Genomic DNA, 26,833 nt, shown 5'->3' on the forward strand with positions numbered 1-26,833 from the left:
CGAACCATGGTTTCCAGAGGATGAAATGCTGCCCCCTGTCAGGCACGGGACGTAATTTGAATTTATTCCGGATTTGCGTTTCGTCGAAGAGTAGGCTAGAGGAAGAGAAAAAAGAAAAACCTGTTGGTTTTCGCTTATTCAATATGCCCTGTGTTCGCTGCAGCTAAAAGGTTTTCCCTTCCATATCCGCCCTGTTTATTCACCCCGTCTGTACGCTTCCCTTCCTGCTTTGACGTTCATTCTTCCTATTTTCTTTCTCTTGTTTGCGTGAATAAAAGCAGGAATGTTGAGAGATCAGATTGGCGGTGGGAATCCCATATGCCATCTGAACTGTTGTAAAGGCTGGAACATCCTGAGGAGTTTCCAAGTATTGCTGCGTGGGAGAATTATGGCGTCCTTGTTATTCAGAATTGCCCCCGACATCTCTATGTATGAGGTTGATTTCACAGTAGTACCTTTTGGATTATGTGGGGATCTAGCGAAATGCTTTAGTAGGCTTCTGTGGGGGCTGCAGTAGTTATTTATACCAATCTCTGGAAGTTGGTCCGAAGTATGATTAGAAGTGTGACTCGGAAGTTGATGACAAAAAAAACCCTGCGAATGATCTACAGAATGACCATAAAATTCTTAGAAAGTGGCCTAAAAATGACCTTTTTCAATTACAAAAGAGTAGTTGAATAATTTGATAAAACCCGTTGTGTGGGTGGTTTAAACCAGGGTTGTTGAGGGTCCAGGAACCCATAAATTCCAATGGGTTCTGTTGGCTTCCGCTGCTGGACCTTTTTTCTTGCTCAATTTAAATTCGGTCCAACTTGCGTTTTGTTTCATTGAAAAAAAGTTCCTGGACCGAATTTAAATTGAGCCCGAAAAAAAAAAGTTTCTGGATCGAATTGAAATTCCTTACAGATAAAGAGCTTCTTTACGGTCCAGAACCCATTTACGCTTGCTGATTTTCTCTCCTGGACCGAAATAAAATTTATTTAAAATTCCTGGACATTTAACAACGCTGGTTTAAGCTACTGAAGCAAATGAAAAAAGTAATTAAGTGGTAATGCAGTTTTCTTTATTTTTACTTCACGGTCACATGAAACACACCGCAAGGTTTTCTGTATAAGCCACTCACCTCCTTTCAGAGTTGCCTTTGCATGATACAGTGGTCACCCAGCATCAGAGAGTTGTGTTTCAACTTCATCAGATTACATATTTTTTTGTTCTGATTAATTTAACTTAAAACCGCAGATTAAACCGATGAAATAGTGGCCAGCAAGGGAAACAATTACTGTTGGAATATACCGGGTGATCCGTTTGAGATGTCAGAAAAGTAAACCATTGTGTACAATAGGTTAATGTACGTATCTCTGAGCAGTTTGTTGTAATATATGGAGAAAGGATGTAAGTTTTGAGTGATAGCACGTTTACAGACTTCAGCCATGTGGCTGTACTAGTGTGCATACAACACTCGAAAAATTTCACATCCCATACGAGATATTGTGCGCTGTTGTGGCGTGACCACCATCTTTATCTACCATGGACGCTAGCGCCACGCGGCTGAAATCTTTGAACCTCCATTCACTCGAAACTTACATCCTTTCTGCATATATTACAACAAACTGCTCAGAGATACGTGCATTAACCTATTGTACACAATGGTTTACCTTTCTGACATCTCAAACGGATCACCTGGTACTTTGTGTTAGTTGAAGAACTTCAGGAATTAACATTTTTTAAATTTAGATTCTAAACATTGTATAAAATTATATTTGTGTAGTATTAGTGTACTATAGAATAAGACCGTACAGATACGATTAGTTTATATTACTATAAAAACGGTGTCCGATTTATGTACAGTAAAACCTCGTTAATCCGAACCCCAATAAGTCGGACTTCGCTTAATCCGGACAGGCAAAAGGGGGGGGGGGAAAGGAGAATGCATGGTTTTAAATGTGGCTAGAAGTCAACAAGAGAACTTCCCAAAGAAAGTCAGTCAACCACTGATGAAATTCTGTTTCCCGCAGACTTTGTACTGTACTGTATAGTGTATTTGGGCCTATGTCCATTAAATACACCATAATAAACGTGTTTTGTTTCTATAAACGGAGTTTTAATGCACTTTCTGCTGTTCTTTTAGGTTATTTCAGTTAAACCGGTCAATTTATCCCCCCCTTTAGTCCGGATTAGCGAGGTTTTACTGTATATATATTAATGTGCGCTGTCATGTGTACAGTCACGGTCAATGAAAACGGGACACCTAGACCCTGAAATACTGGCTTCCGTATAATGCGTCATGTGTGTTGCCTAACTCAACAGCGATAGCACAACTTCCTATAGAAGTCCTCTCATCGCCGGAGAGTTAGGCAACATACATGACGCATTGCACGGAAGCCAGCATTTCAGGGTCTAGGTGTCCCGTTTTTATTGCAGGTGACTGTACATGTACCAGGGGTATTTTCGGGGTCAAAACAATAAAAAAAACTCTGAATGTCGGTGACAATGGTTCTACATTATCATGCAATGTTAATTGGACATTATCCATTGTCTAGTGCTTTTCTTAACTATACTTATCTATCACTATGTTTCGAGGGAGGGCCTCTTCTCTCGTCTTCAGGTGAACACATTTCTTGTATATGTGGTGGGAATCGAACCCGCGACAGCTGTGATCTCACTACAAATCTGGTGCTTTAACCAATTACTCCACGATGACCCCCAGATTTCAGTAGTTATGTTTGGTCTATTTATGCTACTATTAGCTGATTACCCGGCGTTGCCCCGGTATTTATTTATCCCAATCTTGTATTAGACAGGAAAATAATGAATTCTAACTATAGTGTAAAATGTAACTAATTTTAAATGTGATCGTGAATGTCACTAATTAGCTTAGCGACTCCGAAAACTATGGATTCGACACTAACCTAGGTCATTTGAGGAATTTCATTTTTCACTTCCTCTCACCGGAGTTGAACCGCATTGGGAGTGTCACGAAAACTATGGATTCCATTCGCAACACAGCCTGAATGTTAGACAACCAGAGAAACACTATCGTTGTGCGGATTGCATAGAGTCACGGATATCTGTTTGTGCGGAATTTAATATCCGTGGTTCTCGATTATTTTTACATGTCACCCCTTCCCGCCCCACCCCTATGGGTGCCAGGGGCGTCTTACCCCCACAGTATTTCTTTCCAGGTTGTAAGTGATACGTGTACCAAGTTTGGTTGAAATTGCCCCTGGCGTTAGAGAGTTATGCCGGAACTAACAAATATACACCTCCACACACACACACACACACACACACACACACACACACACACACACACACACATATATATATATATATATATATATATATATATGGATTTCTAACTTTTGAGGAGATTGGACCCATATTTGATTGGATTCTACACGATGACTTAATAGGGTGGTGGACAAGGGCGTTGGCAGGGGTGGGGGCAGATGGGCAATTGCACCTCCCACGAGATTTCTTGAAATAGTTAATGTAATTCGAGTGGTGAAATTGTAGCGATGTTTTATGACAAAAATATTGTTTTCTGTGACAGGCTGGAAGTTACAAAAAGTACTACTATTAATAATATTGATTGGCGTCGATTAGGAGGGGCGTGTGGAGGGGGGGGGGGGCAGTTGCCCCTCCCCACTGTTTGCCACTTTGCCCCTGCAATATGCTAAACCTTATCTACCAATGGAAAGTAAACGGTCCTACTACCACTAATAATAATAATGATGATGATAATCATAATAATAATAAAAGTTTCTATGACTCTACCCATTGACCATTGCTATGAAAGAAGGAACCTTCAAGGGGTAGTTGGTTAAAGCAACGGATTAGCAGTAAAAATCAGAGGTATGTCGTAGGTTCAATTGCCACCACCAGCAAAATAAATTTCACATGAAGACGAGTGGAGAGGGCCTCTCTAGAAACGTAGTGTTAGAGTAAGTGTAGTGTAAAGCACTAGACAATGGATCATGTCCAATTAACATTGCATAGCAAGCTGTCAAAATCTCTCATCAGTTGCATTCTCACTTATAACGCAGCTGTTAATGTTATGCTTTGTATTACAGGTGTACATTAAGGTGGACAATGAAAACGACAACACCCCCGTGACGCTGGAGCCCGTGTACTACCCCAGCGTCCCCGAAAGCTCGTCTCCGAACAAGGTGGTGATCCGTCTCCTGGCCGAGGACGGAGACCTCGACCCCGATCAGAAGATATTCTTCCGGATCTCTGGCGGCAACCCTCACAGCCTCTTCGCCATCGACAGCGAGACCGGTGAGTTACCATGTTTCTACTTACTTTCTGGTGCAAGTTTATGAGGTCATGTACAGGGTGATTCACATAAATTTAACAGATTTCATCCAAGTTTTATTTCAATATGAGCTGTGAAGAATTTGGTAGCTCTCGTCGTCATATTGTCTCAGTCGCTGTGAAAATTCGATACGCGCTACGAATTATCATGGTACTTGTTGAGAAATTGAATGACATAGAGCTGTGTGAAGGCTATTTTCAACAGGATGACTAGCGCTGATCCAATGACCGGATACTTTCCTAAAGCTTATGGCCACCTAGATGGCCTGAATTGAAAGAGAGTATTACATACGATATCGCCGGCATTGACAACAGCATACCCGAACGAACAACCAGGAACAAGGAACGACGTGTACAGCTGTGCCTTCACGAGGGGTGGAGGATATTTTCAGCATGTAATGTTAAGGTTATTAAACTCCCATATTTATGTTGCGTGCAAGATGTAATAACTTGTTGCTAGCTTTGTATGTATATACAGGGTGGGAAATAACCTTTTGCTAGGGGTCTGCAGGAAAAAGTAACAACAATTAAGAAATTATGGTAATACCAAATGTTTACTACGACAATTGTGGTTACAAAAACAAAATTAATAGTTGGTTCACGACAAAGCACCTTGCTTCAAGGCAAATGCTAAAACCAAGACCTTCTTCGGCGAAGTGGCATTGACTTCTTCAGCAGTTCTGAATGGCAGGTTGCAGCACCGGACCTGAATGCAGCGGAGCACTTTGGGGCTATTCTGAAGGACGCAGTTGAGTCCTTGATGATAGTGGAACGCGGACCGGACCGCTATTCCCGGCCAACACTCCTTGCACATCTGGAACAAGTCCTCCGTGACATGGAATGGAATACGGACTGTTTGCGAATCTTCTGAGCTCCTACCCTGATCGTATTCGTGCTGTGAGAGAAGCAAACGGCGGAGATACTAACTTTTAATTTTGTTTTTGTAACCACAATTGTCGTAGTAAACATTTGGTATTACCATAATTTCTTAATTATTGTTACTTTTTACTGTGGACCCCTAGCAAAAGGTTATTTCCCACCCTATATATGTAGTAATGATGGTGCACAGAAACTTCAGAGTTTTGGTCATCGAGACATCCTGTACAGTCAGATGGCATTTGCTGTTGTTATGGAATACACCCAGGATTTTACTTTAGCCGGGCCTCAACCTACAACATGTGTTGGAAATTTGATACCTCTGAAATAACTTGCACTGTGTCTGTCATGTGTGTACACTTTGCGACTACGGCATTCCCTAGATAATGTTTTCGGCAGAATACAATTCTCCTTGTCTTCTTCGCAGAATATGTGTAAATATTACGTTAGGTTGTTCGCCGGCCTAACAGCCTGGCTACGAGAGGAGTTTAAGTGTGAGAAGGGGGAATAATTAATGTGAACAGGTAAGGGGGTGAACACGCCTGAGCCGGGTTTCAACCACTAAACACTGATGCTTAAATTACTAGTGCCATCACTGTACCTGATCTGGTCCGTCGGCGCCGTGTGGTCCTTCGGCGGTGTGTACTTTGGGCACTGTCCAACCTCTCGAGTCGCACCAGTTAGACCAACCCTATCTCTGTTCGCAACCTCTCGTCAGCAGGGAGCTGGCTGGCGTTTTTGTGATGACAAGGCATTTAATTTCCGGCTCGTGACAAATATGTGGTGAAATTTATGAGAAGTAAAGAGATTTATGTAAAACAGAAATGTGTTTGGAATGTCATTTTATTCACTTGTAATCAATTTCGGATTGTGATTAGCATTTGATTTGATATTAGTGTATTTTACGTCGCCACTTTTGGCTCGCGACTGTGGGTATGATTGATCATTAGATGATCTGGATCATGTTGTCAAGCATTTTACATACGGTTTTACACCACTTTTGTTGATTATTAGCAATCGGCCGAACTCCCTGCCGGAGTGGTCGGCAAAGGGCGCCGCCACGCCAGGGGTCCCGGTCTGAGTGTTCCCTGTGAGTGTTCCTTCATCAATTTCATCACTTCATCACTAATCCTCATCTTCTCCATTAGCCACAGTGGCAGACAAGCGAAACAAAACAACGAAATGAATCATTTGTATGTATTGACAAGTATTTTGCAGAGGGAAGTATTTCAGAGAGCATTTTGCGAACATTGTACGTGCATTGTGCTTCAGAAAACGTTTCGAGGAATCCATAATAGTAGTTGACTCTATTTGAGAAATTCATCTCTATCGCATTGAGATGGACCTAAAGGAAATCGGTGAGGATGGATAAGATTGGATTGGTTTTGCCCAGGATAAGGACAGATGGAAGGCTTGTGGTGCTGCAGCCATAAACCTTCTAGTTTTAGGAGGCTAGAAAGTTAGTTAGTCAAGATATAATTAGAATAATTAAGTCCAGAAGACTTAGGTGTGCAGGCCATGTGGCACAAATGGGAGAGGGAAGAAGAGTTTTCAAAATTCTTGTTGGGAAACCTGATGGTAAGGGACCTGTAGGAAGGCGAAGACGAAGATGGATCGATAACGTTGAGATGGACCTCAAGGATGGAAAAGATTTGATTAATCTTGTTGCTGCAGCCATAAACCTTCGGGTTTAAGAAGGCTAGATAGTTAGTTAGTTACTTTATCGCAGGCACACATTGTTACTGTGTGCTCGGAATCAGAGTAGAACCACCACATCGCCAACACATGCGTCACTGTACGATTGTCAATCCCGCTTATGAAGGTTCTGGACTTGAACCGTGGCCAGGAAATTGTTTTCTTCTTTCTTTTATTTTCCAAGTAATCTAACCATCATTGGTCTTCATCGTCGCGATTAACCGAAATAGTTAGAAAGGTGACGTCAAACAGTATTCTTTGCGCGGACAGGGCTTTAGATCGCCACTGCAATCCAGTCTTGTTTGTGACGAGACGACAGTACCCCGCATAATGTTTCCTTCTTCCACCAACCGTGTGTCGCGATATTGTCCGGAGATCCGATGTCGAATCTGGCCATGTCACACAATGCAGGATGATCTTGTTAGGACCCTCCTATCGATCCGCTCGGACATGTCCAACGTATCACGTGATCCTGTGCCTTTGTCGTCGTAGAGGGCCCATTTCCCCCACGCACTTCTTCCTGCAAAGTGGTCCATTCATTTCCCCCTTCCTCCAGGCGGATAAACTTCTTTCGGCTGCTGAATCTTTCTTTCTCCTGTTCTCGCCTTCCGGATTGAATTTTACATGCGTTGGAGCTCAGGCTGGGCTTTCTTCTAACTGTTGTCCTCGTGAGTTCGGTGACTCGTTCACCTGCTTGACGCTCGCAACGTCTGTGGGCCTTGTGGTTCCTGGTTGGGTTCCCCGCAGCAAGTACCCGTGGTTCAGTTCCCTTTTTTGGCTGTAGGACCTGTCTTGATTAGCCTATATAAGCTTCAAGTGGACTTAAAAAAGTGTGAATATTCGTCTGGAGAAGACTGTTTGAGGGTGGAAACGTTACGTTTTTAGTGTATATATTTTCTATACAATAAATTCTACCTTGGTCAGTATTTTAATGTATTATTAAAAAAGAGGTTGCCAAAGGAGAGAGAGAGACAGAGAGATAATCAGTGAGTGGAGAGAGACGGAGAGTTGGTGAGAAGGATTGGATGGAGAGATTGTCAGTGAGAGAAGAGATGGAGACATACTGTCTGGCAGCCTTACCCGAGACCATGGACGGAAGTGCGCATGCGCCAACCGGACGCTTTCAGTGGCTAAATAGGGGTGACGGAGCAATGGACAGGAAGCGGATTCCTTGAAAATAGTCTGCTAGAAACAGCAATCAAGTTTCAACGTAGTAACATCGCCGCCAAAATACATACAGAGATGTTTACGAATTATGTAAGGGTTAGGTAAGCCAGTCATATACTTTATCAGCAAACAGAACATATCAGGAAAGTATTCATGTCGTCACATTAGTAGATAAACTTGTTTGTAAAGCAGTAGCTTTATTTTGGATCATTCAATTAAATTGATCTCCTTAGTAAATATTATAATTAGCACAAATGTACACAACATTGATCAGGATAGTATTTAATAATAATAATATTGTTGTATGTAATAAGTATAAATGTAGTAACTAAATGGCTTGTGACATTTTCTAGCAAAACGAGTGTGTTTTGTAGAAGGTGCAACAGGGGCAAAAACGTCCCAATTTTCCTCATTCTACTTCGAAACGGTTTGTTGCCAATTGTAAGAGCCATCACAAATACAACACAGAAAGCGGTAATAAACACAACAAGCAAACCCACACAAGCGAAATACCACAGGGTAGTTCGGCGAGTGCTTCTCCATGCTTCCCCTCTCGCGTTTGGAATCGTCCTTTCCAGGTAGTTCCGTCTTCCTTGGCCGGACTATAGTGAGAGAGGAAGAAATGTAGGTGTGGAAAGGTAGTCAGAAAGGGAGATAAGAGATGGATATATATATATATATATAGAGAGAGAGAGAGAGAGAGAGAGAGGGAGAGAGAGAGGGAGAGAGATGAGGGGAGATAGGGGGAGGAGATATGGAGAGGGAGGGGGAGAGAGGGAGAAAAGTAAAGTGAGAAAGACACATAGATAAGGAAAGAGGAGAGAGATTGAAGCGCAAGAGAAGGTAGATAGCAAGCGAGGAAGAGAGAGAAAGAAAGAAAGAATGATTGAGAGGTCTTCCTTATCTCCACTAATTCTCTGTCCTCTTTTCTCTCTCTTGATCTTCATTTTCTCTCCCTCTCTTTGTGTGTGTGTGTGTGTGTGTGTGTGTGTGTGTGTGCTATGCCAAAGTTGTTTGCAACAATGTTTGGGAGTTATAACAACTACCATAGACAGTGTAATCCAAGTGTAAATAAATGACTTACAGTTAAATCGTTCAAAAACTGTTTTCCGAGAGATACGACCTCAAAAAAGCTATTATGCTACGGATACATTACGTAAACTGAAACAACAGACAGTATATACCACAGGAATATTAACTTGAATGTCCTAGGAGAGATTGTAAACACATGATGTAATTTTTCGGAATCGTAAACATCATAGCGCTTCTAGGAAACGGGAAAATTTTTCGAAAACTTACTGCCGAAAGCAAAACGTCCTTGACCTTCAACCAAGGACCCGTTGAAATCCCCGCTTCTCTGCTAATCTAATATCGAATAACACAACTTTAAATGCTGTTGGCAGCACACCCTTCCCGCCATTAAGGCGATAATCTCGTTTACAAAACTGAAAATTGAGACGGCTAGGTCTAGGATGTAAAATGTTTACGCACGTCGTCAGCCAATCGGAGATAAATTAGCGGTTTAGAGTTTTCACGATATTTCTCTTTTATGCGCTCCATTATCGACCACCGGACCTAGCTGGAGGATTTCTCTAGTGTGTAGTTTATTTTCTCTATGTTGCTTTTAACGGGCGAAAAAAGTACGAAGATGAAGATAGGATGTCTGTTTGATGCTAGAAAACGGGAGATAACAGCGGGCAGTTTTACAGCAGACAAAAAGCCTCATCCCCCCTGTTGTGGCGCTGACCAAAAGCTCCTCTCTCTGTATCCTGAGGCGACCGCTGCCCGCAGAACAGCTTTGCCATTCTTCGCCATTTATTTACAGTCCCGTTGGGGTTTTCCCTAGTCTGAGAGCCTTAATATACCAACCCGCCATAACTTTCCCCCAGTATTTAGCACCCTGGAGGTTGGTTTAGCCCCTAATGGCCCAGCGGAGGGTTTTGGCGGTCGCACGGCGGCCGTGCGAGAGGTTAGGATGGAATTCTGACTGGCGCGGAGGAACACACTCGGTTTTACCTTCGTATCCTTCCGCGCGTGGCGATTTTCTGGAAACCGCGGAACGTGGGAATTTATCATGCTGCGCGACTTTTCCACCCCCTTCTTCTAAACGGCGGTGGGGAAGTCTCATCTGCCGTTTTTCATCGCCGCGACGTGTGAGTGTTGCGTGGCCTACTTTCTGATCTTCTTTCGGGGAAATCCCCGGGTTACGGCATTATGTGGAAACAAATGTAAGGAGAAAAAGGTAATGTAACGGGATTTTAGTACGTGGTATACTCAAGATAAAGGCTTGCCCAAGTGAGGGGCTGATGTAGTGGAATACCCCTCCTCTCTTTAATAACCAAATGTAAAGGGAAAATGAGTATGTTACAGACAATTTATAGGATAAGTGTCTTGAAAAGAACGAAATTACTTTGCATCATCTTTTGTGACCGGTTGATGTGAAATAGTTTGTACTAATTCACTTAGTGTTAGTCGGGGAGGTGGCGGGGGGTTACGACTCGAACCCACATAAGATATTGGATGTTACGATCCCTTTAGTTACTACCGTACTCGTGATGTTTCATGCAACCTACATTCAAAAAGGCTAGTAACATTTTAATCACTAGTGAAAATAACAAAATATGAACAATAACAATATATAATTTAACATATTCTATTCAGATGGAAAGTCGAACAAATAAAAATGTTATCCTTATCAATGTAGGATGTATGAAGTTTTAGGTTCAGCTCTTCCCTGGGCCTTTGCGATGACGTTGTGGTAACATTGTCGCCTTGTAATCAAGGGGTCCCTGGTTCGATACCAGGTGGAGGCATGTAGTGGTTCGGATCCAACTTTAAACTGTAGGTCCGGCCCCGATTAGTCTGTCACTGCATAAAGTGGACACAAAACATCATGAAATCAAGAAATCATTATCTACGAGAAAGAGAACCATGCAGATATTTTGCAAATTGTAGGTACGTTAGAAATGAACATGGAAAATTTACATGCATGAAGAATTTTGTTCGTTCAACTTATGAAAAAAAATCAAAGTATTTAAATACATAAAACATTTCGTAGCACGAGTTTTTTACGGCCTTGTAAGTTACTTTCGAACAATGAACAGATTTAAATAGCTGACATTTCTTACATTTCCCACGGGTGTCCGTTGTAGAGAAGCCCCCTTCCCGCTTTACTCCCCCCCCCTCTCTCTCTCTCTCTCTCTCTCTCTCTCTCTCTCTCTCTCTCTCTCTCTGTGTGCGCGCGTGTGTGTAGTGCGCATGAGTTGTAGCATTTGATTAGGTATGATTTCTCTAAATGCATGAGATCTATTTGAGGCAACAAATTCAAAGACAAATTCAGAAATCTATTGTTAAATGAATAATATCTCTTTTCAAGCACTCACGAATAGCAACTACCATCATATTATTAGTTCTGGATTAACTTGATACCAAGAAATCTAATTTTGCCTTTTTACCCCCCTCTCCCCCCACATGTTGCCAATATTGACTTGACTATATTGTCCTCACTCGTGTATCACAACATGTTTTGTTTTTTGTGTGTACGTTAGCGAGCCTTTTTGTTTCTTGTGTTTCATTCTTTGTTTTATAATATGTCTTTAGTATCTAGTATGTATCCATTGGGGTTAGCTGGCAGGACAGCTGCAGGCTGAACCTCACCCTATAATAAAGGAAAACACTTCGGTTGATGCATTAAAGTGTGTGTTTTGCCCTAGAGCTGTACTTTAATGCACAATTTATGAATTTACTTTATGCACCTACCTTCATCTTTCTCGACGATGCATTTAAATTTGGATTTTATGTATTTTTGTTATAACTAGAGATCGGATTTTAAAGGGGAAAAAAATCCTCTAAAAAGGACAAAAATAAGGAAAATTATTGCCAAAAAAAGGAGAATAGAATGAGTGTAGTTTTTTTGCACTCACTAAAAATATTATTTTAAATGAAAGCGCAATATATACCATTCATATTGTAAAGGGATACATTACATTTCGTATTAATGTATCCATTTTTATATATGAATGTCATATATTGTGCTTTAATTTAAATATCATTTTCAGTGGAGTGCAAAAATAAACTATAGTCCTCTTTAATTTCCGTTTTTTTTAAGGTAAAGTACAGCGAATAATCTTATCGTCCGTTTCGATTAAATCTTCCTAGCAACAGCTTACAGCATTCCAAACCTTGCTTCCACTTGTACCTGGTTTGCCATTTCACTGACACTCAATACTGTGCCGTCACTGTCACACAGTTAAGTTAAAACTATTCTAAAGAACTTCACAATAAAAGTCTAAATGTAGCAGATAAGTACACTTTCAGTCCAACAGATGTGCTGCTTACAATGCGTTTGTTGCTGCGTAAGCCCAGATCGCATTGTTGCAAAAATCGCTGCAATGTGCTCCCAACAATCATGGAAGGAAGGGAAGGTAGAAGGCGCTTCTTCTTTGTTTCCTCTAAACTGCACCAAATAGACGATTGTTGAGTGTTTTGTTCAGGGGAAAAACACTTACAAAAAACTTGATATCTTGTCAATAAAGGGACCAAAAAAGATGTTTTTTAAAAGGGGGAACAAAGGAATGTAGGCTGAGAAACTAGTCAATTAAGGGACCAGAAAGGAAAATGTTTTAAAAAAGGGGAATGTGGGCTGGAAAAGGGAAGTCAAAACCATGTAATCTTGTTGGTGGAAGATAATTATAATTATCAACACTGTTGTTACTTATTCCACGATTCGTGTTGAAATATAGAAACGGACTTCCCTTTAAAATCCTGTATCTAGTTATAACTGATGCATTTACTTTTCTGCGTGCAAGGGATATTCCCAAGTGAAATTCGAAACCAACGCATATGTTTGGTCTGAAGTCACCTTCCGACTTGGAAACTGATCTGTCGTTACACGAGCCAACTAACTTTGTAAATTGTTCCAGCCTCTTGATGTTTCCAGACACAGATCAGTTCCCTTGCTTCCGTTGTAATCGATTTTCTTTCGAGAGAGCAGAGTAATATCGTTGGAGATGCCCTCGAAACAGTTTTCTCTTCCATTCCTTCCACCTGAGCGAAGGAACACGAGAACTGGAAGAACCAATATCTCTAGAAGCAATAAGATGACTGTTCTTTATTTCCGACTTGGAAAAGAAAACGAAGCGGAAAGAAAAGATGTTGGATGATCTTAATAACCATCCTCGGAAGTGCTGTGTAACGTGTTGTTTTTTCCTTCTCCCATTCAGAGGAAGCGGTTGTCCTATAGGTGAATTCCCAGAAATGCTATTGATGTTTTGAAGCCGCGATACTTCTTAAATACCGGTCTCTCTGGCCAGTAGTGTGGAGGGGATTGGAATTATAAAGGTGATGCATATTGTATCTACTAGAATTTGAATTTGAATTAAGAACTAGGCTATTTTGCACCCGTCACACTATACGAGGCCCAGCCCCTTATCATAACAAGAATAAAATCTTGTCTGAAAACTAAAATGTCCTCCTTACCTGGGTTAAAAGCTGAGGCTGTAAAGGAGCACTCAGCACAAACAAGGACAAAACACAGGACAACACACACACAGTTCTACGAAGATTATTCTGGCCTTAGGCCCAGACGCCACCGCCTTGCTAGTCTGAAAAATGCAGTCCATGTACTACGTGGAAGTGAGTTTGACAATTGGGTGTACTACGTTCAAGGTTCACCCCTTACACACCACGTGTCTAATAGAGATTAGCCTCCCCGATGGAGCAGTGGTAGCGTCGTCGCTTTGTAATCAAGGGGTCCCGGGTTCGATACCCGGTAGAGGTACAAGTGGTTCGGATCCCACTTTAAACTGTAGGTCCAGTCTCGATTAGCCTTACTGTGCATAAAGTGGACTTAAAACACCAAATCAATCAATCTAATAGAGATGACCAAATCCGGGTAGAATTTTATCCGTATATCGGATAATTTTCTATCCGAATTTTAACTATCCGTATATCGGATATACCTATCATCCGAATTATCCGCATTATCCGGACAGTTTTATCCGTTTTACGGGCTATCCACTATTCTTTCGTTCATCATGTTCGTATTTCACTCTACGGATTTTCTAAAAGTCCTTCATCAAATCTGTAATATCCGGATATCCGAATTTTTCCGTTGATATTTAAATTATCCGTTGCATTCGAAGCAGATATAGGATAATAGCTACCAATGTCGTTCAGTACACAATTACAGGCGCGCATGGACAGCTGCATGCCTCATAAGTCATAACCAGTCTGTCATGGGACGTTGGCGGTTCAGACACGAATCGCGGCTGTGGAGGCGTTCATTCGAACAGATTCCGGTCATAAGATGCAACAAGGAGAACTGCACAGAGGCAAGAGAATACGCCCCATACTACTTGGAGACTTCAGGCACTGTTCACTGTCATTGGCTGCCTATAGTTTGACCCACACCATTATGCTGTGCTTTCTGGCGCGGTTTGATGACTATCCTCATTGGACAGTCGCAGTGCCTTCGGGGCCCCCTAAGTGTAACATGTTCGGATGAACTCTTCCACTACTGCGATTCGCGTCTGAATCAGCTAATATTCCATGACAGCGAGCCTTGCAGCGCATGCGCATTCGAATAGAATTTGTCAACCGACATTGGTAGTTACAATATGCGACACTCTGTACAGGGTGATTCTAAAGTCACTATACATTTCTGCATGAACAGGATTTATTGTATAAAATACAGTATGTTCTGAAACATACATCACAGTACGACACAAAATCAGTATAACTCAATGTGACCACCCGTCAAGTCTACGCGCAGATGCCAACAATCCACCACAGCCCGAAACACCTTCTCCAACATAGCTGGTGTAATCTCAGGAACTGCGGCCGTAATGCGTTATTTCAACTGGGCTATGCTGTGGATCTTCACCTTGTACACCTTAGACTTGAAGAATCCTCAAATGAAAAACTCTAAGAGGGTCAGATCGAGGGGGCCCCCAACACCCCGTTGCGAGACACGACCAATCCATCTACCGGCGAAAACTTCGTTTAGGTGATACGAACGATGATGGCAGAATGGGGTAGTGCTCCATCCTGTTGGTGCATAGTAAGAAGCTTGGTGTGCCCCAATCCACTGTGCTATGAGCCACAGTTGAGTCGCCTGGTCGATGCGGTGGGGCTACGTGTGATCGCGTCCTGTACACTCTTTACAATTTGTGGTGTTACGGCTGGCCTACCAGGACGTTCTTCATCCACAACACTACACACAGAACCCAAAACGTGTCAATTGACACATATATATTTTGATTTCAATAACACGTTAACGTGCATAATCTCCAATTGATACACCTTTTAATGTGTAGGAATGTATTAAATGGTATTTTTATGTGGGATGCACTAAAATGCATCAATTTGGAAGATCAGACAAGATCATTTCGAAGATAACAAAATTACACCACATTTAGCTGTGTCAATTGATGCATTAAAAGTGAAAGTTTGTTATCTTCGAAATGGTCTTGTCTGATCTTTCAAATTGATGCATTTTAGAACATCACATGGGACTTCATCTCATAAAAATACCCTTTTAATACATTCCTATGTGTATCTTGACACACTAAAAGGTGCATCATTTGCAGTTTATGCACATTAACGTGTTATTGAAATCAAAATATATATGTGTCAATTGACACGTTTTGGGTTCTGTGTGTACCTGTTCGCTTGAATTTCTTGACCAGGTTCTTAATAGCAAGGCCTGGTTTTCTGAATTTCCGAGAGAAGTCATGTTCATTACGTCATTCCACGCAGACAAGCATTTCTTCTACTGTTATCATTGCTTTATATAACATGCAAGAGAAATGTATTTTGTCACGATATCACTAAAATGTATAGTGACTTTAGAATTACCCTGTATAATATCTGCGTTTTAGCGGGATGGGCGTTACACACTCTAAAACATTTCGTAAATACCGTTCTTAACCTTGTTTTCAAAAGTTGTTCAAGGACATAAGTGGCAATGCGAGATTACGTTTAATTTTTTCCCCCTGAGTTCCTAAGTCAACAAATCATGTGGTTTGTGTTGATGATTGCATGATATTCCATACATGATTCTTGTGCCTGGAACTGGGTGAAGAAAAGAGAACGACAGCGACACGTGAAGCATTGTCACGCAAGGGAGGGGGGAGCTGTGGAGAAGTCCTTGCAAAACTTGCTTCCCCATCCAGTGAGGGGGAAGCTTGCCAAAAACGAGACGCATGCGGGAATCGAAGTAGGAAATTAAAACGGAAGATCTTGATTGGTATCTCGAGATGCATGTCCATATTGGTGGTCAATTCTCAGGTAGAAAAAGAAACCACGCATAGTGATGACAAGGTGTGTATCGAGACGAGTTATTTGCCTGCATATTCAGTATGTTACCGCATAAACCCACTCCCTAGCCGACCACCGTTGGCGGAGTGGTTAATACAGCGCCTAACGACGCCAGGTGTCCAGTTTAAATCCCGGCCTGGTCATGACTATATTTTTTGGGTGTCCCTTCATCAATTTTATCCTCATCTTCGTGGTTAACCGAAAGTGGTGGAAAAGGGAAGTAAAAATAAACCAAATTATTCAAACCCACTTCGTAGAGGCCATTAAAGCAAATGAACTTTCCGCTTAACGCCCCATTCCGACCCTACGAACCCTTGAAAACCTGCCATTTTTATCCTGAATTATAAGCAACCCCGCTGCACCGGCTCACGACTGCTGCTAATTGACAGACTTCGTGAAAATTACTCTAAACAAAATATAGCTTGATTTGATTTGACTTTAGTTATTTAGCGCCGCTTTTCCGCCACTTTTGGCTAATCGCGACAATGTGAATGAGTGACCGCGATTCCAGGCAAGGGTAACCACTTCGCAACTGAGGTCGTGTGTACTCGCTGCGTGTCCAGACGCCAGAGCCTCGTTAGTCTGTTAAATGCAGTCCAGGGTGTACTACGTGGAAGTGAGGCTGACGTTTGGGTGTCCTGAGAAAGTTTCACCCCCTTACACCTCTAAGCTATCTGAAACTATAGAAGTGTAACGCCGGCTTTAGACGAAACCATTTCCTTTAACATTTTTGTTAGCATAAATGTTATGTAAATGCTTCCAAAAATCTTATAGCAGGATAGTACTTTACACAATAGCATCTCGTGTAACTTTTCGGGTAGCTTTTGCGATTACCTAACATATACAGCATGAAAGGCACGTCGTGTTACACCATTTATGTTGAGTGCACGGTGTTTACAATTGAAACAACTAAAATATTCTTCCGTACGTGTACAGTAAACGTTGTAAAGTATGTATTTAAGCAGTGCCATTGCTTTTGTATCTAATAACGGTTTATACGAAACGTTATTCCTCTCGGTTGAATAGTTATCGGCTTTTAAAAATGTGAAGTGATACATTGTTTACATGCGACCGCCATTACACCTGCACACGTGACCTAGAAGTCGCTTCTGATTGGTTATGCTACGGAAATAGGACGGATCCTATCCTTGAGAAATGCCATGAAATATGCCACAAGATTTCTCACTTTACACGGTAGCTTTTTGGTCATGGCACAAATGTTAAGAAACATGCTAAGAAAAATGCTTTCGTCTAAATCGGGCCTAATAATAGTCATAGTTCTAGAGTTCTTAGAACTTCATCTGCCAATTATTCAGTCATAAGCGGCACGTTTGACTGCGTAATGCAGTACAAAGATGGGTGGGGGTGGGAGATGTGGTTCTCTGCTACCCTCACTCCACACAGCCCTGTTTCCTGGAAACGCTCCCCAGCATAGAGCACGCTGGCTTTTATTGCAAAACCGCGAATTTCGTTCCAAAAAATAACTTTTCTGCTCGTATTTATACTAACGCTCGGTTCGCTGAAATCATTTTTTGTTACTTGTATCAATATGAACGACCTGCTGAAATGAATTAGCATCGAGCAAGAAGAAGCTTTCAGAATGTAGCACACACGTAATTACTGCGTGGTTCTGTTCTCTTAAACTCGCTGAAATGTTTCTCATTTTTTTTTTTTTCGTTTAATTTTTTTTTTTTCAATTTTTATGCCGGTTCTGTTTTTTTCTGTTTTCAGCAGCAAATAACATGTTATAAAATCGCATAATTAAATTAAACCTGCTTTTTTCCCCGCTGCTCTTGATGAAAACCTACAAAGGGCTCCGCTCGCTCCAGTCTTTTGTGCCGGCCTGGTTGGGAATTCCTAGGGCCGTGTGTAGGTTCCTACAATTAGCTCTGCCGTTTATTTGAATTGAGCTACGGCGTATGGAAGCGTATATTGTCGATATACTCGCATCCGCTTTTACTAGTTTTGGTTGGGAAACTGCGTTTCATAGCAGGTTTTTTAAAAAACACCGAAGCTTATTATCGGAAATGTCAATTTTGTTGACCGTGACCTGGTGGAGGCACAAGTGGTTCGGATCCCATTTTATACTGTAGGTCCAGTCCCGATTAAGCCTTACTGTGCATAAAGTGGACTTAAAACTCCAAACTCACCAACTCGTGGACCGTGACGGGGACCTAATGTATTCACCACAAGGGAACACACCTCATGTTCTATGCTGATGATACAGTCTCACCGGGAGTTGCCAAAGAATGGCCCGCTTTGATTATTTTAGGGAGATTCCAGACCCAAGCGACGGCGGCAGGCGATAAACGACACGACGATTTCACATAGAAGCGACAAGCGACTCCTTCAGTCTGAAGCAAAATATTCGCCGCGCATGCGCGCACAACAGACCGATACGACACGATGCTCGGTATTGAGAAAACTGCCCAGTCCGAGCGCCACGCAAACAGAAATCCATACTTGTAGCTTGTCGTCTTGGAATGTAGAGTGTTAGTTCAAAGTTGATACGTTCCAAGAATCGACGCGTTGTATTATTATACTATTAATAACAACTTAATAATAATCAGCGGTGAACGGTGAGACTCGGTGAAGTACACAGACTCCTCTCAGGTACAGGGATAGTGTTAGGCAAATACAATATTCACAGCACAGAGAAATAAAACCACATTGCTGCAGTAGATAATCTAAAAGGTTTTATTCTTTATTGCAATTATAATGCGAATATACGGGAGACGAAGGCGAGGATTTCGCTTTGTCGATGAATTGACTCAACTAAAAACGCATAAACTCAATGCGTAGTTATCGGCATGCCTCTGATCACATAGACCTAGCTTGCGCCCTGAACTACCACACCAAGAGATATGCAATAATAACTGAGCCAATATTTGCTCTTTAGCCTTTGATTTCCAAATTAATCCTTAGGCTAGCTTTATTATTTAACGTAGAATGGTTGCAGTATTGTGCATAGCATCAATGCATGGCTATCGGCGTACCTATGATCACATAGGCCTAGCTTGCGCCCCGAACTACCATACCAAGATGTATGCACAACACCGAGGAGTTCCTTTTAAGTTTAAAAGCTTCGTCGATCCGTGGCGAAAGTGTGATATTTCTTACGCGATATCCTCGCTTTTATATTATTTTCGAGAACACAGATTCCAGTACAGATGAATCACTCACTATCTACAAAAGGATACCATCAACAAAACTGACATCTACACATGTTTAGAAATACAAATTCACATAGTGCACTCTCGCAAACATGAAGATACATTAAACTACTCATAATAGATCATAAAATACATTAAACAAAAGATATACATTACAAACAAGGTGCAATATTACATATAATAACACAACATTTACGTGTCCTTTCATAAAAGTATAATATATCAGTGACATATTTTAAAGTTGTGACGTCACATAAAATATGGATCATATCAAAGTTTCGTTTCTTTACGGAAAGCCTCTTTGAAAGATAGCGTGTTATTCTAAAGATAAAAGCTGCTTCATTAACCCCTGAAACACCCTATTTGCTTTAAAGCAAGGGAGAACTATTCCATCTGTAACGTCGGCTAAATTCAGGCAGGCGACGAAAGGGTTACAAATGACTTTTAAATAACGCTAAGTTTTGTAGCGTTCTTTCAAGAAGACCGTTCCCGGATTTAACAGCGTCGTTAGAGCGGAGATTTTTCGTGATCGGAATCGCATTGAATTTCACATCGATAGTGTGATTTGATTAGCGTCTGCTTGCCGAAGCTCTCTTCAATCACGTACACCGTGGAAGAGGGGACGTCTACGTACGGAACTTAGGGAAATGACGTATCTTCTTTTTTATTCTTTTTTTGCAGTTCAATAAAGTCTTCCGATAAGAATGGAGGGAGATATTTGTAGCAGTTAAAACGAGAATATGGCCCGCGGCACTATAAAAAACTGCAGAGCGTCACAATTCGTTTCTAAAGCGTCATTTTCTCTAATGGCTTCTAGCTTCTAACGTTTTCGTGACGATTCAAGCCCTTTTTAATGCCTTGCTCTTTCTTTGGTTTTATTTTTGTCCTCGCCTTGCTTTTGTTTTTCCGACCGTCGTGGTTCCCCCTTTATTTTTTGGCTTTGTTTTCCCTCTTATTTATCAACACGTCTTTTATTCTTTCTTTATTCCGCTTCCTGGCCCCTTTTTTGTCTCTGTTTCCATGTTATTTTTCTTGATTAGCTGTTCGCTAATGTAATTTTTATGGTGTCGGGTTGAGCGTATCGTGCATACCGCAGTTCTTCCATTGTTTGAGTTTTGACGTTGAGGACAAAAGGCACATTCATAACCATGTGTTTTTATTAACACTTAAGTGTCCCTCAAAACCGTAGACGGTTAGTAAGAGACTTGTTTTGTAATGAATCGCAGCGTACGGTTATTAAACTGCTTCTCTGTTGTTGTTTTTTATCTCGCGTGTTTTCCTGTTTTCTGTGCAGATTAGCTGCTTACCCAAGTCTCAGTGGAGGAGTGGGTTAAAGTTTATTTTAAGTCCATATTATGCGCAGATAGGCTAATCGGAAGTGAACCTGCAGTTTGAATGAAGAATCGAACTCTGTGCCTCCACCGGGAATCTAAACCGGGACCCCTTGATTACAAAGTACCGCCGTCAAGATTCAAGCACTCATCTGAGCCAATGATCGGGTAGTTCCAACTCTGTTTAAAACGTTTGATTGTGATTGAATGTTATAGTATGGGCACATAAGCATATAGGCTATTTTGCCCGTCACTCAGTACGAGGATACGAGTAAGCCCCTTAACTACAACAAAATTGTGGACAGGCCCCTAAAAGAAAATTAAAAAAAGATGCCTGTTAAAAACTTCCTTAGTCAATTGTTAAAACTAATTCATTTGTTCATTACTTAATGAGAAGTTAAAGTATAAAGGGGGCAGGCACTTTCTCATTTTTATTTTTCCTGTTTCTCTCTGTCTCTTTTTCTGCTTCCGCTCCTTTTCTCATTCTTGTTTTCCTTTCTCCTCAGAGAGAGAGAGAGAGAGAGAGAGAACGAGAAAGAAGGCGAGAGGAAAGAGAGAGATAAAGAAATCCTCTTTCTTTCTCTCTCTCTCTCTCTCTCTCTCTCTCTCTCTCTTTCTCTCTCTATATGGTAAAGAGAAAAGAGAGAAGAAAAGGGTCCAGACGCCAGAGCCTCGTTGTCCTGCAAGAAGCAGGGGTGTACTACGTGGAAGTGAGATTGACTTTTCTGTGCAAGACGTGGACATTTCCTGATGTGTACAATGCGTACGACTTCATCGTAATGCATATAACTTACTGCTAGTAAAACAAACTCCAGACTTCAGGTTCATATATTCATATATTCCAGGAACCTACGAAGATGAAGATTGACATCAACTGCTGCTTAATTTTACCAGTAAATGACCAGTAGTGGGAAAATAGTGGTTGGACAGATAAAATTTGACAATTACGAGCAGGCATCAAAAAGTTTTGCCTGTTGAGGTATAATGGAAACAATGAACATAGATATAGTTTGCCTGTAGCGTCCTCTAGTCAGAGTTACCCTTCCACACAGTTGCCATCACGTTCGATGCATTTGTGCCAGCGTTTTATCCAGCCCTCAAAACCAGTTTCCACAGAACCAACAGAACACTCCCTGCCCCACCGTTCAGAGCTGTTTTAACTTCTGTAGGTCCTCGAATCTCATGCCACGAAGCACAGACTTAGCTCAGGCTTAAGTAGTTAAGTTCAAGGTGGGAGAAACCGAAAGTGTGGACATGACATGGAGTGGCAGGCCATCAACGTCGTTGACCGACGACAATCGCCACAGGGATGATGAGCTCATTCGAGAGGATAGACGTATCACCATCCAGGAAATTTCTGATGCAGTGCACATGTCCTACTTAGCACATGCACATGCAATGATTGAGGGTTTGAGATAGCGTAAAGTCTGAGCTTCGTGGCATGAGATTCGAGGACCTACAGGAGGTTAAAACAGCTCTGAACGGTGGGGCAGGGGGAGTCAAGGTATATAGATATTAGGTAAAGCCATCCGAAGATTGCCGATCTTGCACGAACGCGTGACGTCACCAGAGAGGGAGTGAGCTCGGCTGAAGCAGACTGCTCCTAGCATTTATATGGGAGATTCAGAGAGCGAAAGTATATTATTACTTTTAGGAGGGGGAAAATATTAATTGTCATCCTCCAGGATGGTATTGAGGCATCCTTTTAATGATTAGTAACATAATTGAAAACGCGCTACTTTTAAAAGGGCGCAAAGTACATGTGAAAAAATGTATTTCGAAAATCCATATTCCTGAAACTTTCTGACCGATGCGCTACAAAGAAAGTTGCGTGTTCTCCTTTAGATTTTCGTCATTTTACAAATCGTAATATAATTTTAACAAAAACGTGGCATGCTAAAGAAGAATTAAAGAGTTTTAAAAAATAATTGATTAATAGACTTAGTTTATTTTACTTCGCTTATCTGTTACATATGGCTAATCGCAAAGATGAGGATCCGTGATGATATGATGAAATTGGTGAAAGGAAAGTAGACCCGGGCCCGGACGGGGATTCGAACCTGGGGGCCCTTGGCATCGTAAAGCGTTGTGCTAACCACTTCGCCACGGAGGTCAGCATTACCAGGAAATAAACAGAAAATGGCAATCATATGGCATCTATGTTTTAATATACGAGAAACATTTGCGAGGAGGTTATTGAAGTAACAAATCATTATTACATTATTACTAGACGTTGTGATGAAAATTATTAATATACCTATCTGAAATATCGGGAGTTGACCTTGCAGTCTCTAAATGTACTTTCAGGGTTACGCAAAACCTTTACTAAAAAATGCTAGTGTAAATTTATAAGCTATTAAAATTTAAAACTTATTCCTGTTCGAAAAAAGAAACTTCCAAGTCAAATTAATATTTCGTATAAATACATATATTTCTCTTTCATGAGGCCAAGAGAGTATTTGAAGGTGACGGTGGCTTGGGAAGGCAATAGCCCCGGATCTCGATCTGCAAAGTGGCTTCCAGTGGGAAAACATTGCTATGAAATAGTCCAGAAGAAGGGGCGAAATGATTTTAAATGGCTCAAGAATACAAAGATATAAGTGGACATTTGACAAGCTTAGTCTAAAACTTATAACTGAAATCGTACGTGTGTGTGTGGCGCGGGAGGGGGGGCTGGCTGCGTGAGGTAACACAGTGGAATATGATTCACAATACTAAAATTAAAATAAATATGTGGGAACAATAGAAATCAAAATATGTTGCAGCTAGTGACGGCGCAATACGCGTAGTAAAGATGGAGGGGTAAATCATATTTTCCCGGGGCAATCATGTTTATTATTCCGTTACATACGACACAAAAATGCATATTTTGGCTAAAAGAGCATTCATTCATTTATTTATTTTTGTCGTTTTACTGAGGGCAGATAAGAGAGAGAGAGAGAGAAATTGTCGAACGAGAATTGGGGGCGTTCTTGCCCTCCCCCCGTAGTGTGGTCACTGCCTATAGCTATTCTGGAGAAGAATGCACCAATTAATACGCTATTAAATAAAACATTAACTTTTAAAACTTTTAATCAAATTATTTGTGAACTATGATTTAAATTTAGAGAGAACACATACCTGTTTAATTTAATTTGGATGAGTTAACTTCTGAAGCCTGCCATTTCAGAGCCTTCTTCCGGTGTAACTCACTGCCCTTTGAGCTCTAGCTGCTGCGTTCAGGTGGCGGAACGTGCAGAATACTAATTAAAACAAATATGTGACAAATATATAAATATATAAAAAACAACGTGTTGAAGCTATTGACGGCGCCAAAGGAAAGACAGAAGAGAAAAATGGAGAGTGCAGTGATATTTTACGGGAAGCAGCAGGCACGTATCCAGGAATTCCTTTCCTATCTAGTGTACACAAAACAATTTCCTAAAGGAGGGGGAGGGCTCGAACCCCTGATCCCCACCTTGGATAAGTGCCATTAACAATAATAGGGTTATAGAACATTCTCCGTCTTGTCTCGATAATTATTCCTTTCCTTAAATTATCGTCACTTTATTCAAGAAGCCAAAAACCTAATTTTATCAGTGTAAACTGAAAAATTTCCTTGGGGAGCGGCTAGGGCCTCGAGCCACCTGATCCCTACCTTGGATACGCGCTATTGACAATAACAGGCTTATAGAACATTCTCCGTCTTGTCTAGATAATTATCTCTCTCAAATTATCACCATATTATCCAAGAAGCCAAAAACCTAATTTTATCTAGCGTAAACTGAACATTTTCTGAAGGGGGGGGGGCGCTTGAGCCCCCTGATTCCCATCTTGGATACGAGCTGTTACCAATAACAGGGTTATAGAATATTCTCCGTCTTGCCTTGATAATTATTTCTCTCCTTAAATTAACGTCTCATTATTTTATTTGACACCACAAGAAACAAAAAAATCTCATTTTATCTAGTGTAAACTGAAAACTTTCGGGGGGCTCGAGCCCCCTAAGCCCCCCCTTGGATACGTGCCTGGGAAGCAGTCACGTTTATTACACCCTTACATTTAAATACAATATTAAAAAGTTCTGCTTTTAGATCTCGCACAATGCCTTTTCACAAGAAAGGGCAATCCCGCATTTTTATATCAATCAAGCTGTGATATTTTAGATTTCTTCCGTTAGTTTTCTGATAATAGTTGTCACAGCTTTCCATAGCATTTAGGCATGATTTCAGTTGAGAAGAACAAAATAATCTTATTTCAAAACATACAGCAAAAAGAAATCCAAGGCGCTTAAGTTAAAACTCCCTTACATTGGAAGCCTGGAGAGAACAAAACAGGGGTTCCTTCGTAACACGATTTCTTGAAAACCATTTTACACATTTAAATCAACTTTGTGACAAATTGATTAGAAAGGATGAATCTTAACAGTAAAAATTGTAACTTTTCCCCTGCTACTATATTTTAGAATATATTCGTTGTCAAATATCTCAATATTTGCATAAGGAACCAGCCTTTTCCGTGCCGAGCTTCTCGACGATGACGTCATGCATCCACGGACAACTGCGCATACGATCTGCGCCGCCGAACGAGCACCCCCTGAGGGGGAGTGTTCTGTGGAATTTTTCCAAACTGGTTTTGAGGGCTGAATAAAACGCTGGAACAAATGCATCAAACGTGATGGCAACTGTGTGTAAGGGTAACTGAGTAGAGGATGCTACAGGCAAGCTATATGTATGTTCATTGTTTCAATCTTTCCATTATTAAACAAATTATACCTCAACAGGCAAAACTTTTTGATACCCCCCTCGTATCTCCTTAACTTCAGACACCATTCTTACCAGAATAACTTACTCAACTTTACAATATAAAGAATAGATGAATACACAGATTATCTGAATACTCGGATATCATCAATAACTTAATAGACTGATATCATCCGGATGTTCGAACCATCGGGATATTATTATTATTTCAGCACAAGATACATCTTCCAATTATGTCGATCATAATATACTATGCAAACAAAGAAAAGAAAATATCAAATGAACATCTATTTATACTAATTTATGCATTTGTTGATGTGAGTGTTTTTCTTCAGTGTTCGGATATTTGGACTGTACGGATATCCGAATTATCTGGATATTCGGAATATCCATATTAGGATATTCGGATATCCGGATTATCCATTGCATCCGAAACGGATAATTTAAAATCCGGATGTTTCTACGTATCTCCCCTTTCGCATGTGGATTCGTCCTCTCGATGTAATCCACGGTCGGACAGCATATGTGTCCTTTGTTAGTTCATACCATGCATTTGATATGGTTGGATTGAAATTCGAAACACGAAACACATACATAGTGACAGCGGTCCACCTCCAGCCCTGTGCTTTTTAATGCTATTTCCACGCCGTATATACTCGTTTATCGGTCCTGAAGAATGGTTCGTTATAAAAAAACAACTAAAAAACACGGATAACGTTTCTCAGTTGAAAGATAAGTCAGGTTGATTAAAAATTCACGAGCTGGAATGTTTTATTTGAAACCTGCTGTATCGAGATAATGCTGCAACAGAGGTGAAAATGGAACAGCCAGCTCGGACGTACGTATTTGAAACGGAATACAGAAAAAAACGCACACGCGGAAAGTTTTCAACAATGTTAACTGGACAATGGAGTGCAGTGCTGCATTGTGTTTTTTTTTTGTTTTCAGTAAAAACTACAACACGGTTGACGGGTTTTGTGGTCAAAACGGGAGGAGTAAGTTCAGGAAAACTCATTTTTGACAGTTTATCACAATAAACTACATATGCTGCTTATCAGTCTTCTTTACAGCCGAAATATTTCGTACTTTCCCCATTTCGCGTCCCTTTTTTTTTTTGCATTAATCGCGACGAAGGAAGTGAATGATGATTTTCTGAAATTCATGACAGGACATCCTGCAGGGAATATCCATGCCTACTGTCGAATTATAAATT

At 41.0% G+C, this 26,833-nt stretch overlaps 1 protein-coding gene across 5 annotated transcripts in view; it reads left to right on the forward strand.

Moving 5' to 3' along the window:
• kug (FAT atypical cadherin kugelei) overlaps nucleotides 1-26,833 on the forward strand; it is a 956,861-nt gene that overhangs the window by 613,081 nt on the left and 316,947 nt on the right. For all 5 annotated transcript variants that reach the window (XM_083129471.1, XM_083129473.1, XM_083129474.1 and 2 more), the window contains exon 4: nucleotides 4,074-4,281. In XM_083129471.1, coding sequence (XP_082985597.1) covers nucleotides 4,074-4,281 — 208 coding nt within the window. The remainder of the gene's footprint in view (nucleotides 1-4,073; nucleotides 4,282-26,833) is intronic.

The sequence above is a fragment of the Lepisma saccharinum genome, chromosome 10 (genome assembly GCF_977018435.1).
Source record: "Lepisma saccharinum chromosome 10, izLepSacc3.1, whole genome shotgun sequence".
NCBI classification, from domain to species: Eukaryota; Metazoa; Arthropoda; class Insecta; order Zygentoma; family Lepismatidae; genus Lepisma; species Lepisma saccharinum.